A 21,810-nucleotide genomic window follows, 5' to 3' on the forward strand; every position below is an offset into this window, starting at 1 on the left:
ACGTTTCTGTAAATTAATTTAAAAATGAAATTCTCTTGTTGAGAAGAATGTAGTTTAGTTCGTTAACAAATTGTTTGTTTGTAAAGCTGTAACAGGATATTCATCAGACATCTGTTATATACTCATAAAAAATGTTTCATTGAGACGAAAGTTTTATACTACAGATTTTCACTACTATAAAACTTAATTTACATTATGAAAACCGTATTTATTGTACAACTACAGTATTTGGATGATGATACATGATAATAAGTGAAATTATTTTGTAGTTCACTTTTGCATATAAAATATTAAAAACTTAATTTTTTTAATGGTGTGAATAGTTAGATACATGCTAGACTAGTTAATTGTTCTGGTTACAGTCTGCATAGAAAATTCTTTAAATATATTGATACAAAAGAAACAGATTTTAAACAACACTTAAAATTAAAAATGTGTATATATATATAGATTTGTATGTACAGACACAATGTAATACGCAGCAGTCAAATAGTCTATCAAATTCAATAGCCATATTACAGTAATATCAAGTGATATACTTTTCTATTTGTCTGTAGTAATAGTGTTGATACGCTATATCCAGCTCTACCTACAAATGTATCATTGCATAATAATGATTCTTGTCACATCTAAGCAACAGAAATTAAAGATGAATATTGTTTATAACTATCTGCCCGAACGGCGTTCAATTCTCATTGTTTCTTCTAATATTGAAATTATTATTTTCAAGTCCTTGTTTCAAGGCATTTAATGTCATATCAATCAAAGTTAATCTCTCTTTCACTTTTTCTAATTCGCTGATCACCTTTTCGCTATCCGATTCCCGGCCCCTTTTCGAAAGGATCTCTTTAACTTGCTTTATAACACGGGAGTTCATTGTGAATGTAGGATATACTTTGTCTTTCGATTCCCCGACAGATTTTTTCATATAACAAATTTGATCGTTTAATGTTACCAAACCGTCGTACGGTTTAACGGTCAGTTTACCATCCTTCAAGTAATCCGGAAAAATAAGAATCCTGTTAAGAAGGAATGTGAATGGATTACACGACCACAAGTGGAGGAAACCATGGCAGAGCAAACAATGTCGCCCGTGAACAAACGGAGCACGGATCGCGACGTTTTCAATGTACGAAACCAATTTTATCCTGGAGATCAATGCAACCAATTCTGCCTTGCCTAGAATCTCCGCGGTATCGCTGACCGCCAGCCCATTCAGCAGATTGAACAGAACTATAGCAATCAGAAAAACAAATAACATGAAGACCAAATGGCTCATAATCGGATGAGACACGAACGGTATGTCATTTGCATCGAACTCTCCCGTGAGCATGATGACGGTCTTGAACAGCGACTGTCCAGGACCCGAGAAATTCTCGTCGCCCCCATCCTCGAGGAGCACGAAAAAAGCAAAAGCGAATGCTAGAATCAGAAACGCGTAGGGGACCAGGAAGCGCAGAAAATTCAGAGACACGGTCTTGAACATCTCGACGTCCGTGGACAACGAGGGATGTTGGCCCATCAAGATGACCAGCTCCCACGCGGACAACAATATCACCACTGCGGCAACTTTCATCCCAGCCCCGCAAAGGACCGAGAACCCAAGAATTATCAACACGATTTCTAACCAATTCTCGGGACTCGAGATATAGTAACACGGCGACGAGACGAACTGTAGGATCTCTCTGACAGCGAGCAAAACCAGTGCTATACTAGTGAAGATTCGTAGCACACCGACTGAGGCTGATTTCACTGTTTCTTCGTTCAGTGGATCACTCGAGTTTTGTGATGTTCTGGTGTCCGCTATTTCGTACGTCACGATTAGAATGTAGATGTTCAGAAAACAATAAAGGAGAACGTAGAAGATGAAGTTTAGAAAGAGAAGGTCTCGTATTCTGCGCCATTTCAGGCCCAAAAACGTGGACAGAAGAGGATGCTTTAATAAATGCTTCAGACTACGGTTGTCCGCGATGTACTGTAATATATCCATCTCTCGTGTCTGTCGGGGATTGGACTCTTGATACTCGGCGCGACACGTGCCGTGAGGTATCAAGCATTTGTAGTCGAACTCGATCGTGTATTCGTTCGTTTGTTCTTTTCGGGCTTGTATGCAATCGTCGAAATATTGAGACAGGATGGACACGGAGATGTCGGCGACTGGCGGCACGCCGAAGACGTTCGTGTGACCTATGTAACTTCCTTTCTCCAGCAATAACGTGACCGCTTCGCGGCAGTCAGCTCTGGCCGCGTAATGCAACGGGGTGTTTCCTTTGCCTGTGTGAAGAACGTTTGCGTGTTAAAACGTAACGTAAAGTGTGTAAGTATACATACAAATATCCATTTGTTGCGTATCCTCGTACTCGTATTGTATCAACGTTGTTGCGTATCATCGTGTTATATCACCATACGATACGAGGATGAGGATACGCATCGTTAAATGTTCTTGTATCTATACGATAACACATTTTCCTGAATTATTCTTCTTATTCAATGTTTTGATAACGTTTAAGTCGACACTTTAAAATCACAAGTGAGCGGGAAAATGTTTGAATTTAAAATGGAGATAGAGTAGATTCTAAATAGTCCCAATTACTGCCATCTTAAGGTTGTAGCGTAACGTCAGTTAATCGTTTTACGTGCTGTTTAAACTGTCACCTTAAAAATTAAAGTAATTATATCTTAATATGATCTTTATTATAACGGGGGTACGTACAAGTACATACATATATTCATTTTACTGTTTTTATGCAAATCAGATTTCATCCAATTTAGTAATAAAGTCTTTTGTACACAATTCTGTACACGTTACGTTATTTATTAAGTAAAATAAATAAAGTGGCAGTATTAGGGACATTTATCATATATGTAACTGGTTCGACGTAAAAGTACCAAATTAACCCTTTGCGGCCCAAAGTGTTTTTGGTATTCTATTTTGGAACTTACATAAACATGATTATAGTAATATAGTAATATGTCTATAACATTTAAGAGGTATTAATATAGTATTTACATACACACGTGACTGATTGTAATAAAATTAAATGTCGAGTCAGTCTCGACATAGCAGCACCACAAACGGTTAACTCGTACAACTAACAATTTTCTATACATTCTCACGAAAAGCGTATATTATTGTAGCAAAGGAAAAGAAACTGACTGTCCGTGCATCGAACATCCACGTCATCCCTGTCCAGGATCAGCTTCAGGCACTCCAAACGATCATCCATGTTCTCCGTACCGTTTCCTCCCGGAATGCCCAGCTCGACACAAGCGTTCAACAGCAAATCGTTTCCGACCTGGATATCCGTATTTAATATCCTACGAAGAACACCAGGCGAGCCCATCTGAATCGCTATATTCGCAGCTTTCTGTAAATTACATCCTACGGTCCTCTGTACCCTCTCCAGCAGCGCAGAAATCGTGTCCTCGAAGTTCCGTTGGGCAGCCATCTCGATCAGATCCTCGGCTACATTGTTCACCACATCGTCCTGAACGACTTGTAAACACTTGAAAAAGTTCGTCTGGTCGTTTGCGTTCAAGTAATACTTGAGATCGTACACGTTCACGCCTCTCTTTTGAACCGACGGAAGCTCGACGTCTGGTAGCTTCTTCGTTAAAACGTCTCTGGTGGTCTCGTTGTTGTAATCCTTGTAGCTGTCCAGATCCACGGCGTGCGTCGATTTCTGCAAAATCAACTCCACCATGTCCCTTTGACCTTTCATAGCCGCTATGTGCACGGCGGTCAGACCTTTGTTATTAGGTATGTTGGGACTAGCTCCCTTCTCGAGCAACAACTCAGCGCAGTTCAGGTCATTTTTTTTCACCGCCATGTGGAGAGCGGTCTGCTGACCGGCCTCCAGATTCGGATTAATCGTCGATTCGTTCAGGAGAACTCTAAGAACATCCTGATAACCGTTCTCCGTGGCGAAGTGAATCGGGCCACGGTTGTGCGCCTCGTTGATCCTGTTCACCTTCGCCCCTTTTTCCAGCAGAAACTGCACAAACTCCGGCAGACCGTTCTTGCAGGCAATGTCCAAGCATGTCTCCTCCGATCGATTCCTGTACACGTGGTTCACGTTAATGCCGGACGGTACTTTCTTCAAGCTTTGCTCGACGAGGATCCTGAAGGTTCTGATGTCCTTGGAGCGTAGACAGTCCAGTAGCTGCTTGTAGAGGATCCGTGACCGTATCAGTGACGAGGTATAGTCGTGCAGCAAGTGCATTTGCAAAGACTCGTCCTCGGGATTCATCCTTGTATCTAGTAGAGACGACACGAATAGAAAAGAAATGTTGAGATTTCTCTAGTCTTCCGTTACTTTTAGTTGTCGAAAAGTATTCGTGGATGATGAGATTCATGAGGTTCTATGGTACTAAATTTCAATCTACTTGTAATGTACCCTTTTCGTATCTTGTCCTTACTAATAATTAAATCGAGTAGTCGTTAGTGGAGCAAGGTGACTCTACGACTAAGGGAGAGCTCTGTAAAAATTTTACAAAAATTTTACAATTATTCATTCTTAACTTAAAGTAATACTGCTATGTACAAGCGGTTCTGTGTGTGTGTGTGTGTGTGTGCATGAATCATCATCGCACAGATCTGATGTTAGTGAAGCAAATGATTTTACACGAATTAAAAGAATATTTTATTCGCCTTTGTAGTAATTTTTCTAGATAGAAAATAATTACGGAGGAGAACGGTGCTTGGCTATACGTTGTGGAAATTGAACGAACACCTCCCAATCACGATCGCTGACGTTTCGACAATCGAGATATTTATCATGCGAAGTGACAGAAACACTGTCCGGATGCGTTTCCTGTCGTTGGAATTCATTCGAGTTCAAACGTACGTGAAATGTGGACAGCGATACCGCTGGAAGTCGATGTACGATCACAGATTCGGGCGAAATTTTATTCAAAAAATAATACCTATTTCGTGTGAAACAGCAGTAGGTATTATCTAATATCGTTATTCCAACCTTTAAACAATTAAGAAGAAATATTATTTAACGAACAAAAAACATTATTTCACGTTTAATCAATTGAAAATGAAGCACTTTTTGAAAAATATTTTATTTGAAACTCCTTATCCAGACGGTTATCCACAGAAAATTATTATCACCTGTGGAATATCAGATTCCTATTGTAAATTGTAACACGACGAATGATAGCTATCGCTGGTATCGCTGTTAAATCAACTCGCGAAACTCGAGACTGGAACCGAGAACAACGGCTGGAATGTTAATTTATATTAACCATGTCTGTTCATGCTTCAACGATACCTGTACAGCGAAATGATTTTATCAACATGTCGAACAATTGAATTTTCAAATGATTGAAAATTATACAATACAAAGAACACTGTCGGTGTTGTAACTATCTCGTGATGTTAAAAATCATTGACAATGATTTCTGGCTCGACCACCTGTTCGTAATACTACCGCCACATGAAACGCTTTTAGTACCACCAGTTCTTCAATTAACAAATTCGACCTGTAACATAGACACTTCACTATTTAAAGGAAGTTATCTTTAAAATCTAATATTGAAATCATTAAAACACGAGACACGCTGTTCCTACAACCATCGTTACGCATAAATATAATGATATTGTTTATTCGATGTTGAGTGACACTCCATTTGATAGCATCTATTTCAATGTTACTTGGATCGAATTTACAAAGATGAAATTACTCGGATGAACCGCGAAGATCACTTGTGACAGAACACGAATTTTCGATCCTACCATTGAGCACTTTCTTCGCCGGAGATGAAACGATACTGAGAAAATTGTAACTCTCACCAGCTCCGTTTAACATCGAGCAAACTAAACGACTCTGCTGACTAGTTCTACGTAACGTGATGTCAGCGTGGGAAGGGGAGTGGGAGGAACGATCAAGTGTCAGACACTCAGCAACGGTCGGAACACGACCGTTTTTAAACGGAGGAGAATGTGTCTCTGGGGGCGTTAATTGAAGAAACTCCGAAAATCTATCAGTAGCCTTTGAAACAGTTACCAAAGAAATGGAGATCGATGTAATTCTTTGATTACTCGTAACACACGAAGCGTTAACACAATTCTAAAACTGCATTATAATGGTTTTGTCTAAGAGAGGGTGCAGTTAATAATAATTCTTTTACCAATCATAAAATTATTCAATCTCATAAGAACATTATAAAAGACAAAGAAACCAAAATTACCATTTTTTGTTCCACATAAACGTCAAACAAATAAACTCCTGGAGGATTAACTATTGAGAAACTCGACAGCCGTGTTGACATATGTATGCAACCAGCTGGTAATAAAACATTATGAAGGTCAAAGATCGCCGTGACTTGAGCAAATAAAACAATGAAATAATATATATGATTTTAGTAATCCCTAATATGTTAACCCGACGAGGTTGTGGCAGAGAGTATGTCATATATTTTCGCCACAACCATATCGGTTTAAGGTCTTCATAGGAAGCATAAGCGTTAGTCAATAATTCAAATTGAGTGATCACAACCGTTAGTAATGATGAAAAGAGTTCAATGAAGAGTAACCGGAAGTATCTAAACGATGGTCAGTAGCGAGAACCAACAACACGAAGTAACAACGTCCACCGAGCTCGGAGGCTCGGCAGGAAAGTGGTGAAGATTTTCATTTGCTTCTCAGGCTTCTCAGGCAACAATTGAGGAGTGATGGTACCACTAATGAAAGGCGACTGCGCAAACAGCTCGATGAGCTCCAATCTTCGCGTGATTGAACACTTGTTCTATGAAAGGTTTAATATTTCAAATTTGCCAATTAATATTTCTAATTTAAATATTTCGAAGTGTCATTTCTCAAATCAATTTGAAATTTAGTTCATGAATTAGTCATGTTTACCGATAATTTTCATCGATGATGTACTAACTGATTTCTGTCTGCGAAAAGATTATTACTTGGATTTATTTAAAGTAAGGGAAGAAATAACGTTCTTTACGGAATTACCCGATAATATTGTAGTTACCAGAATTAAAAAATATTCCCAGTTTAGAAATAATTCTGCAATCAATGTTCGATTATTATTATCCATCTGGCCAGTGTTATTGGATTTATTAATTCACATGTCACGAGAAAATGTGAATGAAATTAACTTATACAATTTCACACGTGCATATTAATTTACAATACCGTTATTGGTTAAAAGGAGAGCAACTTCTCCAATGGGTATGATACATAGTTGAAAACGGAAGTAGCTTCTCGCGTTCACCTTTTCGTACGGCGTACAGTCGTAAGTACATCTGCGACGATAACGTGAGTCCCTAATTTTAGCTGACTTTTTTTCACCGAGTACAGGACACAGCAAGGCCGAAACGGTCGAGGATGGCAACCAAGAACGTTAGGGTGCGTCGGTGCGTGGGTTGCGAAATCAAGAGTAACCAATAAAGGAGCCAAGGTGACACATTGGCGATAACATCTCCAATGTATCTTTACGGAGTAAACGTTTCTTTTCTTAAAACATTCGATCTTCGGTTACGATCTTCCAGCACCAAGTACTGCACTTCACAAAAACACAATGAATAGGTACGTATTCATTTTTACAGAAAAATTTCTATCCATAATTTAACTAGAAATATTGTATTTGTAATATTTATAAATTCTACAGATTGTATTTACATAAACCACGAAAATACAGGACATCTGAGGACTGAAAAGGAAGACAGAGATATTGAATGTACAGGATAATTGTAAACAGCGCATGCGTTCCAGATTTTCATCTGGTCAGGCAGAGTAGGGATAGAGAACGCACATGCCGCGATACCACTGCGACCCGCAACCATCGAGTCGACGTGACTGCGACGTTTAATCTTCAGTCAGTCAGGAACGCGTCTCTGGTGCAGACACACTGATATCTAATCTGTGCTCCCGTGATTCTTTTGCAAACCATTCGTACGACTAATCTGTGATTCAACTAGTTGCCTCACTGCTCCCTCGTATTGTCCTTCGACGATTTCAGGAAACGTTGCCGCCACACAATCTAGGTAATGTGAATTGTTACAGGCAGTCTTTAAATAAGAAAATAAAAACACTGTTATCGTTACTATTAAACGGAATGTAAACATACGATTTGTAGAATAGTTTGTGAAATGTGCTGCAGCTGCGATACTGTACAGCACCACGTGAAATGTAATACTATGTGGTACGATAAAAGTTGTAGCTATAGTAATACAGTTCATGGAAAAGGATATAGTAACGACTAGATAATTACGTCTACAATAACTATGTATTATTGTATTACTTTTGGTGCTCTACAGTACTATTATTACAATTATTGTAATATTATAAAAAGTGTACAGTGAACATAACATATACATATTGGATGTTTAAACACAGATCTTTATAAGCTAATTCACAGAAATTATAAATGAAAGAAAAAGTTGATTTCAAATAAATGAGATTCACAAAATTCTACAGTCTACCTGTTACCGTTCACTGTACCGTAAAAATTCCAGTGAAATTTCTGTTTACATCGTAAAAGTCGACTATCATCCTGCCGTGTTCGCCTGAAATTATTCAGGAAACGATAGCACTTAATATAATTTCATTCAGAATGCTGACGTATATATACATCCAACGCAACCGTCAAGGATATTTCGGCTTCAATTACATACACCTTTACCGTAAGCATCGAACGATGAGTAACTCTGAGTAATCGAACGTGCTGTAAACAAATATTATGTCACCGTGCGAACATCAATGTATTCACACAGCTGGCAAAAATTACAAAGGGCGCGCGAACCGGCAATTTATCACTGCTCTGCTATCATTGTTCGTAATAACTCGATGACTCACCGCATTAAAAAAGAAAGGAAAAAAAAAAGAAAAAAGAAAAAGATACGAAATTGCGCGAACAAACCTCGATAACGGGGTGTTGTGACATCGAAACACTTTCAGGTATTTCTTAAACGCGGTCCTTGACTGATAACACCAATGATCTAACGCGTGAAAACAATGTGGACATTGGTTAATATGCGATAATCGAGATCGTAAACTTTTTCTACACTCCCTAGTAAGTTACAGGCTGTAACACATCAAGAGCTACACGTTTGTCTGTCGCCGCGGTAGACCTCGTGGCATGGAAACGTCGCTTGTGCATCAAAAGCAAAAGCAAAAGCAAAAGCAAAAGCAAAAGCAAAAGCAAAAAAAAAAAACATTGACAGTCGCGCGACCGACTTACGGCTCGGGTTTATACGGGACGTTTTACGATTATCAAGAGTCAATTATTCGATCGATCTTGCCCAATATGGCAAACACAAGAGGGGAGACTCTTGATCAGCCGCGTGTATACATGTATGTGTGCGTGAAGCTTCTCATAACGTAGCTAAATATGGGTTGGACACAGAAAGTAGGTAAGATCTCCGTAAGAACCTCGAAATTTCACTTCGACTCTGTTCGTCATTTTATATAAATAGACTGGGAATGTTTTATGTATGTATGTATAAATATAATATGTAACATACATACTACCTTTTTTCCCGTGGCTTTTTTGCTCGCTTGGATTTCGGGATTTGGCAAATTTATTGTTTAAATAAAATTTTTTAATTGAATTGTAAAAAAGAACATAAAAAGGAAAAAATTGAGGATGAAATTTGAAAAAATCCTGAAATTACTTTCCAAATATTTGAATAACAGAAAACACATTTTACTCCTTTTCACCCCTTTAGAGGTTGACGATTCGAGAAATTCCTTCTATAGTATACATATACTATATGTAGATTTGTAATATCTAAACTTAATAAGTAAACAAACATTTGTTAGGTTTCAGTTTCTCCAAGTTGGCTCATAAGAACTTTATTTGCGTAAACATTCACAGACTAATTGCAAAAATGATCCTTAACGAACACGCGACGCTCGAACGAGATCATTAACTGTTTTTTGAAATTATATTAGTATTAGATGTACCAATAAATAATCCATCAGGTACATATTGTACATACATATATGTACCTATGTATAAAAAGGAAATGCATAGAGATCTTAAGACTTAATTATTATTATTTCGAAACTAGGTAACTATATGGACGAATATGTGACTTACTGTACGTTACTGTTTTATTGAAGAAAAATGGTGGATCACTTATCAGTGGGTCTAATTATTGTTTTCACCGAGCAAGAAATGCGATTTCACCGCGGGGAAATCGGGAAACAGCATTTCTTGGAACGCGTCACACAAGTGTCTCCCCTTAAAAGACAAAGATTTTTGTCTTCCACGAATCATTCCGCGGTATTTACTCACAGTTACGCTTGTTTTGGTCATACGGAGTATGATTTCCGTTTCCACGCTGTGATTGCCCGCTATTGTTTGGTACTCGACCGGAAGACTCGCATCTCGCATTTCGTAAATTCGTATGTGTCCTTCCACTATCGTTGGCTCTTGGTCCACTCTTGGTGAAAGGAATGAACGCGGATGTGGTAGCACAGTGTGTGGTCCAAAGAACAGCAGGGATGAAAATAGTGTATCATTCGATGATCGTTGGAGTATTAGAGGAGTATAGAAAATCGATCGAGAACATTGGATATATAGCTCACTTTCAGTTTTCCACTCAGGTTGAATTCGAACTAACATATTCACATGAATATCCATAATCGAAAACTGCTCGTGGATCGTACCAGTTACAATATATTAGAGCCACGATACACGAGTGTACGTACATAGAGATATGTAGGTATTTACCTATAAGTAGGCCATGGGCCATGGCCATGAGTCATCCGGTTGTAACCTGCATTTATTTGGGTTGTTTGAACGCCATACAATTTGTGATATTCATGTTTTATTCAGTCCAATGCCGAATGGTGGGCGATTCTGGATACCCGCCATGGACATACTCTTATATGGAACTTTGTGAGTCGTTTCTGTGGCCCGTCCCTCGAAGGCCACGGTTCGTTGCACAATTCCGAGGAAATCTCGTTATCGGCGCGAAACGGGAGGGAAACAAAAAAGATAGTATAATAAAGTCTGCTGAGGAGTTCCTCTCCGCGATTAATAACGATCGAAACGACGAGAATTAATTACCACCAGATCTAGAAGCGAAAACGAGGAAAATCGTTTTCGAGCTAATTACGCCGGTGAACAGTTTCGTCCAATTAAACGCAATTAAGCCGCAAATTAGAATAGATTGACGGGGGCACTGTTTACTTCGTTCATATGAAATTACACGGATAATAATCGATACAGAAAGGGTTGACTTATACACGGATAATAATCGATCAAAACGCCGGGAAATAGAAACTACGATTCGAACTGACGAACGTCGGAGAAATTGATCGGTACAGAATAGAGAAGGGAATATACGATAAGCGTTCAAAATGTGAAATTACTCCAGTTTTAGGAGACATCGCGAAAAGTATGGGAGGCGTGTCGCAAAGTCCATGGACACCAACAAAGAGACGGGGCCCGATAGCTGCGGAATACACCAGCCCCGGTCCGGCTTGTGTCACGCTGCCGCCGTTGATTGGTACGCGTTATAACTCCATGTGTTCGGTTCAGCGTGTGCGGTCATTAAAATTCCGAATTAATATTAACGCTCGACTTTTGCAGGAAGGACCGTTCCCGACTCGAAGCGAGGTAGAGCTCCGGCCTTCTCCTTTGGAAGCAGGTACTAGTTCTCGAAATGAATCGTCTTTAGATTCCGTTCCAATTATCTATTTTGCTGGTTGCTGGTATGTAGTTTAGAATCACTTAATTTCATTGAAATTATTCAGGTACTCGTCGAAGAACAACAGTCCCGGACCGGGCCCCGGTCAGTACAACGTCTCCGGGCTCAGCGCAAAAGGTGGGGCGTGTTCACCATAGATATAGAGGACTATAAATTGACGAATCGATCTTGAAAACGGTTAAGGAGACTTCTTTCTTTTGCGGGAAAAATTCCGTCGGAATGATAACACTGCTGCGTGCACCGGTATTCCCTGGTCAGATGAAGTATCGATCAAACTCCAGAGCAGCGATACTTTGCAAGAATGTGTAGGACTTTTAACACGGGCGTAGTTTACGAAAGTCCTTCAATTTTCCTCGTGGGTAATTTATGGGGGTGAAATTGAGTATCCCAATGAATGTTTATCGTTTCGATTATAATATCGCAATGAAACACATACATCTTATTTAAATGTTCGCTGTTAAGAATATAAATGTTTACTACCTGTTGAGTTGCACGCTCTCCTTAATTGTTTTCGATCATTATCGAAACATAGAATATCTGCAACATTGTAAATATGAACGTTTGAATGCTTTTTCTTTTTTTTTTTTTTTTTTTTTTTTTTTTTTTTTTTTTTATCGTGTCACTAAGAGAAAAAGCTTATGCGTAGAACGTAGAGATATTACTGTGCAAGAGATTATAAGTTATAAAATAATTTCTCCCGTAACAAGTAGATCGAGTACTTCCTATTTCTACTGTCTTCCTGTTTCTCATTCCAGTTTAAGACAGTTACAAAAGGATAAGTTCGTTTTCGACTATTATATACACATTGTATGTATAGTTAACCTGTTATTATAGGAAAGGATGCGGCACCAGCATCGTCTTTGCATGGCCGCGCGAGATCATCGAAGCACGAAGTGACACCGGCACCGGGCGACTACAATCCGGAAAAGGCGGAGAAGATCATCCTGGACAGCTCGCCGAAGTACTCGTTTGGCATAAAAACGCAAACCGAGAAGATCAGCTCCACACCTGGTGAGTAATACTATACTATACTATACTATACTATACATTATACGTCTTTCGAGTTTCTCTAGATGAATTCAACGCCAGAATAAAAACCGAACAAATTTTCAATATGAGACTCTTGAAATAAAGAATATTTTTCCTAATTGTGAACGATAATTGCATCTTAATCGTAGCACCGAGCGACTATTGCACCGAAAAGGTGAATCTCGACAAAGCCCCCGAGTATAGTTTCGGCTTTAAACCTCAATCGGAGAAACCGAGCGATATTCCCGGTAATTACAAAACCACGATTAAAAGTAGCGTAAAATTGATGCGTACTCTATCTTCTATCCTATCGAGATACTAATCGAGATACTAATCAGGATTGATTACTAATCAGGCACGCCTTGCAGATTTAACAAGCTGTATGTAGACGGTGTTGTTGTCTTTATTCCTTGATATTAATAATTATAGGTGCGGTAATGAAAAAGAAGAAAAGCTAAAAACGATGTGAATGGAATTTAATTTTAATTGATGGCGCTCTTTTAATATTTCTTCTCCAGCTGCAGGTTAAACTCGAGGTAGATTGTTGAAAAAAAGACTAAGTTTGTTGCGACAGAAGCTAAGAAATTGTATGACGTCTTAGGAAGATCGAAGCCACGATGAACAGACGAAGAGAGATAAACGCTTAAGATGGTTAAGCTTTAGGTATTCGAATTACGTCAATTACAGTTTTAAGAGGACGAGTCTGACGTTGCTCATCCCCAGTTGCAACTTGTATTTGGCTATATGTATAAGTACTCATTTTATTTTGCAGTATCGGTAGACTATAAATTTTGCTTGCTCGCTGTTCGACTTCCTCTTTTCAAGTAGACTATATTAATATCTTGTAGGCTGAATGCTGAATGGTTCGCGCGTCAACTGAAAGTATGCATGTACGAAATATAATTTCGTTGGTGGATTGCATGTGTGTAACAGCGCTTGCTCGGAATATTTTATGTTAGAGTTAATGTATAAAAGTAGCCTTGTTGGAAAGTGAAGTGATGGGATTAATAAATATTTTCTTCCGTTACGATAATAGCGCCTGGATGTTATTGCCCGGAAAAGGTAAGACTGGACAACACGCCGCAATTCACCTTCGGACTCAGGCCTCCTCTGGAAAAGCCAAGCGATACACCAGGTAATTATTCGAAAAATTTGCTCGATTAGCATTTTGCCGACCGTATAGCACTAGCAACAACGTTACCTCAAGGACCGTCAACAATAATAATTTCACTCGACGCATCCTTAACAATTTCGATAAGGGACAAACGATACACTTGGATCGATCGAGCCGTCATTTCAATTTTACAATTAGAATCTTAATAATTTTCATACAATTATGTACCTGCCGCGACATCGAATGCTTCGAGAAAAAGACTCGACATACGATATTTGTACGGTCAGTTGAAGTTTCTGGGAAATATGTAGGAAGATTAAATTTTTAATTTCTGCTGATTTTGACAGGATCCTGTGACTTTTACATATTTCTTGAGACTCTGGTCGATGAAGTGTTAATTACGTATAGAAAAATATTGATGTGGGAGCACGTTATTATCGACACATGCTTATTTTTGTAGCACCTGGCACCTACAGTCCCGAGAAAGTCAATTTCGAGAAAGGCCCTCGGTACAGTCTCACCGGAAAAGGTCGTGCGGAGAAACCGGACGACACCCCCGGTACGTAAAATTCTTTAGCAACCGATCCAGATCGAATCGACGATCGATGGAGAACTAAGAGAGCAATTTTTTCTTCTCAGCGCCAGGTACGTATTGCCCGGAAAAAGTGAAACTGGACGCCACGCCCCAGTATACATTCGGACTTAGAACACCTTTCGAGAAAGTGAATGATACACCAGGTATGTAGTATAATAGTATATGTATACATATAATTATTCGTCGAAGATGGAGTTCTTTCTCAGAAACAGCTTATCGAATCAAGTCGTTTTCGCAGCTCCTGGTGCTTACAGTCCAGAAAAAGTCAACTTAGACAGGGGTCCTCGGTATAGTTTGAGCGGTAAAGCTGCACAGGAGAAACCGGAGGACACTCCAGGTCTGTAAATGAGAATTGAATGCGATTCAAAGTAAATGAAGAATATCGTGTCGATCAACGAACACGTATCATTTTAATATCAAAGTATATGTGTGTAGCTTGAACGAATGGAATGCACAGACTATGTAGATAAATTATATTATTAATAGTTTAAAGTTTAAAATCTCGATAGACGACCCTAAATAGTTATACATACGTACTAATATCATAGTAAAAACGGTATTCTTCAGTTGATTCAGTACAATTTTGGAGATTACTATATTATATTACATACATTGTCTTCTACATGAAGCATGCAAAGTTAAATATTTCATTTTCTTCCACGCGATTAACGTTATAGCACCTGGTGCTTATTCACCTGAGAAGGTAAATCTTGACAGATCTCCTCAATACAGTTTTGGATTGAGAATTTCACTCGATAAGCCGAACAATAATCCAGGTACAGATAATGTTGAATGAAATGTTCTTTTCCTTTCTTTTTTACTCGTATCTTGCGTCCATTAATAGGAGTAATTTTATAGCGCCCGGAGATTATTGTCATCATCTCTTCGGTAAAAAGAATTTCTTTTATTTCTTTTATATTTTTTGTACCACTGTACCATGTACCGTACCACCGTAGCACCGGGAACGTATAGCCCGGAAAAGGTAAATTTGAACAAGGGTCCAGAGTACAGTTTGTCTGGAAAAGGGATGCCGGAGAAACCAAACGACAATCCAGGTCAGTTTTCCACTAAATATACATATAACCATATTATTGCGTGTCTTCTTTTTCTTATGGTCGATTTTATTTTCATCGAAGCTCCTGGAACATATAGTCCCGAGAAAGTAAACTTAGACAAAGGACCCCAGTTTAGTATATCGGGAAAAGGGATGCCGGAGAAACTGAACGATAATCCAGGTGATTTTAACTGAAATTCTCTTCGTACTTTATCATTGTCGTTTTGTAATTTTATTTGTTGCTCATTTAGATTAACGCCTTCTTATATTTCGTTTGTATAATAGCGCCAGGGACGTATAGTCCTGAGAAGGTCGATTTGGATCGAGGTCCTCAGTTCAGTTTATCCGGTAAAGCATCACCGGAAAAGTACAATGATAATCCAGGTAACTAACGTAAAAATCATCGATGTACATATATGTTTCGTAACGTATAAATATACATGCGTGTCACATTTATCCCAGCTCCAGGTACATATAGCCCTGAGAAAGTAAATTTAGATAAAGGGCCCCGGTATAGCCTATCTGGAAAAGGAACGCCAGACAAGCCAAATGATAATCCAGGTGAATTTATTTTGGACCATTGTTAGAGCTTGTTACTTTGGAAATTCAGTTGGTATAGGTTTAACATTCGGCAAATTCGAATACTTACTAATGTTTTGATTGCCTTGGTAGGCCCTGCTGATTACTATCCAGAGAAAGTAGAAAATTTGGAACATAAAACTTATTTCAGTTTTGGTAACAGAACACCATTGGATAAGCCTAGGGATACACCAGGTAATGGTGTTGATTAACCAATCATTAGTAACATTTCTTAAACAACTTACTGTTCGTTTCATATCGATGCAGCTATAATAATAAAACTCATTAAAGGGTACAGAATTCTATGCATGCTTCTAATAGATTGTTAGTGCACCTTCTAAAAGAGGACACTGTCGCCCTGTTGTATGTACCTACTGCTTATATTTTCTGCTTTTCTTGCTCGTAATAATTTCAGTATAAACGGTGTTGTCATATAAAATTGAATTATATTAAGAATTATATAGCTCTTAAGTGTACTTAACACCTGTCTCAGTATTGTTTTTTTAATTTTGTAGCTCCTGGCACGTATTCCCCAGAAAAAGTCAATTTAGATAAGTCTCCACAATACTCGTTTGGTGTAAAGGCATTCAGTGAGAAACCTAATGACATACCTGGTATGAAATACTCAGTAATAACTTTATCACAAATTTTTTGCGTATAGTAAGTTTCAAATGTTTTCATACTAAATGTAGCACCTGGAAGCTACCACCCGGAAAAGGTAAATCTAAACAACAGATCTCCTCGGTACAGTTTCGGAGTTAGGGCCGATGCACACGGAAAAGATACAATACCAGGTATAAAAAGACTAAAATCTATTCTTTATTCGTCTCGCGCACATGTTCAATGGATGTACCTCGTTTAAAGGTCCAGGCGAATACAGCCCAGAAAAGGCTATGCTTTTGCTGCAAAAAGCATTGCGATTTACATTTGGTCTCAGGACATGTATAGACAGACCTAATGATATACCTGGTGAGGATATGAATTGATTTTGTTATTCGCTCCTTTCGCATATCATTCTGTAATACATATGTATACTATTAATATGTCATATAGAACGTGAAAACAGCATTCTGTATCGTAAGTGATGCTTTTCGAATATACATATATGTATATGTATATTATAATAAGAATTGCTTACGAGATATGCATTTTAAAACGTACGATCTTCCTCATCTACTGATACAATCCCCCTCAAGTTTCGTTTCTTCTCTTTTCTTCTGTTTCAGCCCCGAACGTTTACAACATTCCTTCCGTTCTTGGTGGAACGAAAGAGGGCAACAAGAAAACTGCACCAGCTTATTCGATTTCAGGCAGGCAAAAGGTTTTTACAGACGACCGTGTTTTGGTCCCTGGGCCTGGAACCTATGAAGCCGTGAAGCCGGATGCTGTTAGAGTGAAAAGTCCCGCTTATAGCATAAGTGCTCGCTATCAGCTGCCTGATGATCATTCGCAAATCCCAGGACCCGGGGCACACTGTCCAGAAAAAGTATTAGCAATATCCGTACAATGTAGCGAATCGTCAAAAACCTTTGAAAGATACTCATTTTTAATTTAAGAATTTTTTCCTTGAAACATAGCGTTTCACTAAAACGCTAAAAATTGTTTTTTTTTCTTTTCTTATCGTTGAGTTTGAGAAACATATTTGTAAAATGAGTAAACTTATCGTTTACAGGTAGTTCTTGCCATTCCTCCGGCACATTCATTCGGCATTAGACACTCACCGTATATATGCAACCTGAAGGACGTTGTTTATTAACTTAAGAATGCCTTGCCGCGGTGTTGACGCTCGTCATTATCCCACTTCGAACATAGTAAATTACATATCATCGATAGAAACAGTAACAATATTTCATTCTAAAGTGGCAATTTTACGCGTGGACAAACATTTCCTTAACGCTTTGCAAAACTGATTGCAAGACAGCTTGACGCTGCTAACTAATTAAGTAGGCTATAAAAAGAATAGAAATACTTTTATTACAAAAAAAAAACAAAAAAAAAAAACAAAGACAAACAAAAGGATTTTATGTTCAATAATATCATTGTGTGCTACAGATTGTAATAATAGCGACGTTAGTACGCGTACTAACGAATCTGTTTTATTTTATGAATATACGCGAAGTTTTACTCTAAATGCATATAAACGATGTAACTTTTATAATAAAATTTACATTTGCATGTACAATATATATGTATATTCGTTGAATTTAATGTACCTTAATTATGTTCCACTTAAGAATAATATCAAAAGTCGTTCTGGAAATCTTCCATGTTGAATAAAGTTTCAACTTATGAAATCAATATTTATTTGTTTATCAACATATCGAAATTCCTATAATTAAAAGTAGTGTAATAACTATATAGATCGTTATATTCTGACAAATCAGTGGTACAACTGGCCCCCTTCTAAAGTAATAAGTGTATACAAAAAATTATTGTTTATCTGTGAAATATATTGTCAATAATGTTAGCACCTGTAAACTGTAAGTAATATCTGTATCCGCAATAACATGTTAGTACAGTAATGCTGCAGATTAACATCTCTAAGTGTATTAAAATGTATAAAACATATTTTGTATGCAAAATATTGAGTTATAGTGTACAAGTATGTAGACAAGCATTTATATAATTAGAACAATATTCACAGCCGTTCTTTTGTGTAAACGAAGTACTTTCATTAAGGCATTCAAAATGCATAATGATGACAGTCAGTTTTCCTGTAGTTTTTACTATCACCTCGAGTATAAACGCATTTTCCTGAAATCCAAGTGGATAACAATTCCAAATTGTCATTTAACATTACTAAATCAGCATCTGCCCCATAGTTCAAAACTCCTTTCATTTCTTCAATACCAAGAGTCTTTGCTGGATGGAGAGTTGCAGCTTCTAATGCCTCTACTATCGAACATCCTACAAAAAGTAGTTGCATAAAATCATATTCGTAAATAATTTGTGAAATTTAAAACGCGCAAATGTAGAAAAAGTGAACCGCACCGAACAGTAAATCCGGAGTCATTCGGTAAGCTAACTAATTGTTTTTCTTCTAATGTATGCAACGTAAACACAACATAACAGCGCACTCAACCCGCTCGTGCAAGTAAAGCTAAATAGTCATTCTCCCTATAAACCATTTGTGCGCAGATTGGCAGCAGATTGGTAACAGATATTGACAAAATCTGTCTACAAACCTGTTGTCATCCTGGTTACAAAAGCTTATAACAGGCATTGAACAAAATCTAGCTGTGCAGGTTTGGCTGACTGGGTCTGAATTACCTGTCGCTTCTTTAAAAAGACGGACGCACTTTGACATTTCTGCTGTACTACCGCACAAAGTATCTGTTCCAGCAATATATGCTCTTCCCATACGCATTTCTATCTTAAATTGTCCTAGTTTGTGTATACCTTCTTCCAAACCCAGTGCTGATATCGCATCAGTTACTAAAACAAGTCCTGAAATATGGAACTAAGTATAGTAAATAAGAGACAGTTGATTACAATATAAAAAACTATTCAAACCTTCAGGATGTGTTCTGTGAGCTATACGCAATGCTGCAGGATGAGTATGAATTCCATCTGCAATTATACCATAGTGAATAATCCTTCCTTCTGGAATTTTGTCAGATGTTAAAAGGCCAACTAATCCTGGATCCCTATGGTGAAACTATAAATGCAAGTATAATATTTAGTTTTTGTTGTCCCATGTGGCTTATAGAAAACAACTAAACTCAGTATATTGTATAATTACTGGTAACATTGCATTGAAAAGATGAGTGATAAATGAAGCTCCACTTTTTACAGCAGCTTCTCCTTCGTGTAAATTTCCTATAGAATGACCTGTAATATTTAAACATTTTAATACAAACACCTATATTGAATAACAATAATAGTACAAAGAAACACAGTCAAGTGTCTTACCAAGAGAAACCTTAATGTTTCTTCTACATAATTCTTCGATGACTCTTTCAGCATTGAGAAGTTCTGGTGCCAGTGTTAAAAGACATACATTTTCTAAAGTACCATACATATCAATTAACGATTCAAAACCCTAAAATGTAGATTAGTCAATGGATTTACATATGTGGAATAAATTTGTCATAAATGTAAGGAAGCATAAGTATCTAAACAATGTTCGCGTATTTTAAATATTTACTCATACATAAAAGTTTGTTTTATGGTCATGGAAAACATATGGAAGACTTGCATTTTCTAATTGTTTAATGTAATTTTCTGGATGAGCTCCCTTTTTGTTTGGACTAATGAAAGGTCCTTCTAAATGAATGCCCAATACAGTTGCTCCATGCATTCCACCATCTTTCTTCTTAATCTGTGGCAATACTTTGTAATATGTATCTTTAGGCGATGTTACTAAAGTTGGGCAAAATGATGTTACACCAAACTCCAATAATTTTTTTGCTACTTTATTAATACCTTCTTGTACATTATCAACATTATGTGTAAAATCTATACCAAAGCCACCTAATTAAAAGAAGCATTAGATAAATAAACAATTACACATTACAAAACAAAATCACATGAATAACTAATTAATACAAAAGCTGAACCCACACTTTATTTTACGATTAAACTTGTGGAAAATCTACTTTCTATATTATTATTTATTAAAATATACTAATCTATTTATAATGTCTACATGAGTGAATTTGCAAGAAAAACTAAATACGCATCTTCATTAAAGGAATTCTTTAACTACATTTCAGGGCCTTTTTTAATGGTAAAATCATCATGTACTTGCATTAAGTACCATTAATTTGAAGATCGATATATCCAGGTGAGAGCAACAGTCCTCCGCAGTCAATCCTAATATCTGGTTTAGATTTTTCGTCATAAAAAATTTGTTCAGGGTCTACGATTTTTCCGTCACGAACCCATAAATCTTCGATCAAGATTTTGCCATTACGTAGAATGCGACAGTTGTGAAATTGTTTTAGAATTCTTTTACTCTCTCGTGACATGTTTGATGCAATGGAATATTGTACGCTTGAAAATACACGATCGCACGCTTTTCCGTAAAAAAAAAGCAACTAATTATCCATGACACTCCTTGTTTGGCATTATCTCAGTCACATTCACAAGTACAATTATCAAACCGGGCAAACTGAACACATAAATACAATGACCTGACAAGTGGCATTGACCCTATTATACCATGGACCTGATTCAGGTCCATGTATATTATACAATGTGATTTTTCAAAGATGTCGCTCGAAGTACTTATAAGTACATATTGTAAATATATATTTATAAATAGTTTCACGGGTTTGATACATTGATTTTACACAAAAAAATCAGACATAAAAACAACAATACAATAATTGCTTTTTATAACTTCTAGCTTGGGTACTTTCTTCAATATTCATTATTATATAATTGATACAATTTATTTGACCAAATAAACATTAAAACTGACACCATATTATATACATTCTCTTTCATAAATTGTAGAGAATTTCAATCATCATTCAGGAATGTATTTTTTTAACTGCAAATAATCTCTCATCGACTGCATTGCTACTGAATGAATAGAAACTTGTTTATGTAGTTTATTCTTATATGTATAATACGTAAGTCAAATATCATTGTGTGATTATTCATATTTTTTATTACATTATTATCATTAACTTTTCAAAAAACTGATTCACAACATAATATATTTAAATTGAGTACTTACCGCATAAAAGTTACCGAAACAAATACTACATAGAAAATGATTGTACAGATAACACAATACAATTATTTTTG

At 37.2% G+C, this 21,810-nt stretch overlaps 3 protein-coding genes across 3 annotated transcripts; 1 reads left to right on the forward strand and 2 right to left on the reverse strand.

The window, feature by feature from the left end:
- Positions 1-402: 402 nt before the first annotated feature.
- Positions 403-4,264, reverse strand: LOC107192431 (transient receptor potential cation channel protein painless). The gene is made up of 2 exons (XM_015581677.1): positions 3,158-4,264; positions 403-2,274 (listed from the first exon to the last, which is right to left on the reverse strand). The coding sequence occupies exons 1-2, from the start codon at positions 4,248-4,250 to the stop codon at positions 686-688; spliced, it is 2,682 nt and encodes an 893-aa protein (XP_015437163.1). The 5' UTR covers positions 4,251-4,264; the 3' UTR covers positions 403-685.
- Positions 4,265-7,803: 3,539 nt separating this feature from the next.
- LOC107192433 (mucin-1) lies at positions 7,804-18,020 on the forward strand. Its single transcript, XM_015581679.1, has 21 exons — positions 7,804-8,007; positions 11,350-11,481; positions 11,565-11,622; positions 11,729-11,799; positions 12,517-12,693; positions 12,861-12,959; positions 13,748-13,846; positions 14,286-14,384; positions 14,465-14,563; positions 14,659-14,757; positions 15,098-15,196; positions 15,377-15,475; positions 15,557-15,655; positions 15,760-15,858; positions 15,937-16,035; positions 16,147-16,248; positions 16,569-16,667; positions 16,746-16,847; positions 16,918-17,022; positions 17,280-17,539; positions 17,726-18,020. Exons 2-21 carry the CDS (start codon positions 11,373-11,375, stop codon positions 17,807-17,809), a joined length of 2,157 nt encoding a protein of 718 aa, XP_015437165.1. The 5' UTR covers positions 7,804-8,007; positions 11,350-11,372; the 3' UTR covers positions 17,810-18,020.
- Positions 18,021-18,702: 682 nt separating this feature from the next.
- LOC107192447 (putative N-acetylglucosamine-6-phosphate deacetylase) lies at positions 18,703-21,166 on the reverse strand. The gene is made up of 7 exons (XM_015581705.1): positions 20,813-21,166; positions 20,252-20,526; positions 19,966-20,095; positions 19,796-19,884; positions 19,567-19,711; positions 19,324-19,500; positions 18,703-18,960 (listed from the first exon to the last, which is right to left on the reverse strand). Exons 1-7 carry the CDS (start codon positions 21,021-21,023, stop codon positions 18,737-18,739), a joined length of 1,251 nt encoding a protein of 416 aa, XP_015437191.1. The 5' UTR covers positions 21,024-21,166; the 3' UTR covers positions 18,703-18,736.
- Between the last annotated feature and the right edge of the window lie 644 nt (positions 21,167-21,810).

This window comes from Dufourea novaeangliae, unplaced genomic scaffold (assembly GCF_001272555.1).
Source record: "Dufourea novaeangliae isolate 0120121106 unplaced genomic scaffold, ASM127255v1 scaffold343, whole genome shotgun sequence".
NCBI lineage: Eukaryota > Metazoa > Arthropoda > Insecta > Hymenoptera > Halictidae > Dufourea > Dufourea novaeangliae.

Excerpts from the sequence above, each read along its gene's own strand:
- LOC107192431 (XM_015581677.1), bottom strand. The coding sequence starts at position 4,250 with ATGAATCCCGAGGACGAGTCTTTGCAAATGCACTTGCTGCACGACTAT. Across the intron at positions 2,275-3,157 it reads GGATGTTCGATGCACGGACA|GCAAAGGAAACACCCCGTTG; the intron begins GTCAGTTTCTTT and ends TTCTTCACACAG.
- LOC107192433 (XM_015581679.1), top strand. The coding sequence starts at position 11,373 with ATGGGAGGCGTGTCGCAAAGTCCATGGACACCAACAAAGAGACGGGGC. Across the intron at positions 16,036-16,146 it reads CAAGCCAAATGATAATCCAG|GCCCTGCTGATTACTATCCA; the intron begins GTGAATTTATTT and ends TTGCCTTGGTAG. Across the intron at positions 17,023-17,279 it reads CAGACCTAATGATATACCTG|CCCCGAACGTTTACAACATT; the intron begins GTGAGGATATGA and ends CTTCTGTTTCAG.
- LOC107192447 (XM_015581705.1), bottom strand. The coding sequence starts at position 21,023 with ATGTCACGAGAGAGTAAAAGAATTCTAAAACAATTTCACAACTGTCGC. Across the intron at positions 20,527-20,812 it reads TATCGATCTTCAAATTAATG|GTGGCTTTGGTATAGATTTT; the intron begins GTACTTAATGCA and ends TCTTTTAATTAG. Across the intron at positions 20,096-20,251 it reads ACATTAAACAATTAGAAAAT|GGTTTTGAATCGTTAATTGA; the intron begins GCAAGTCTTCCA and ends TCTACATTTTAG.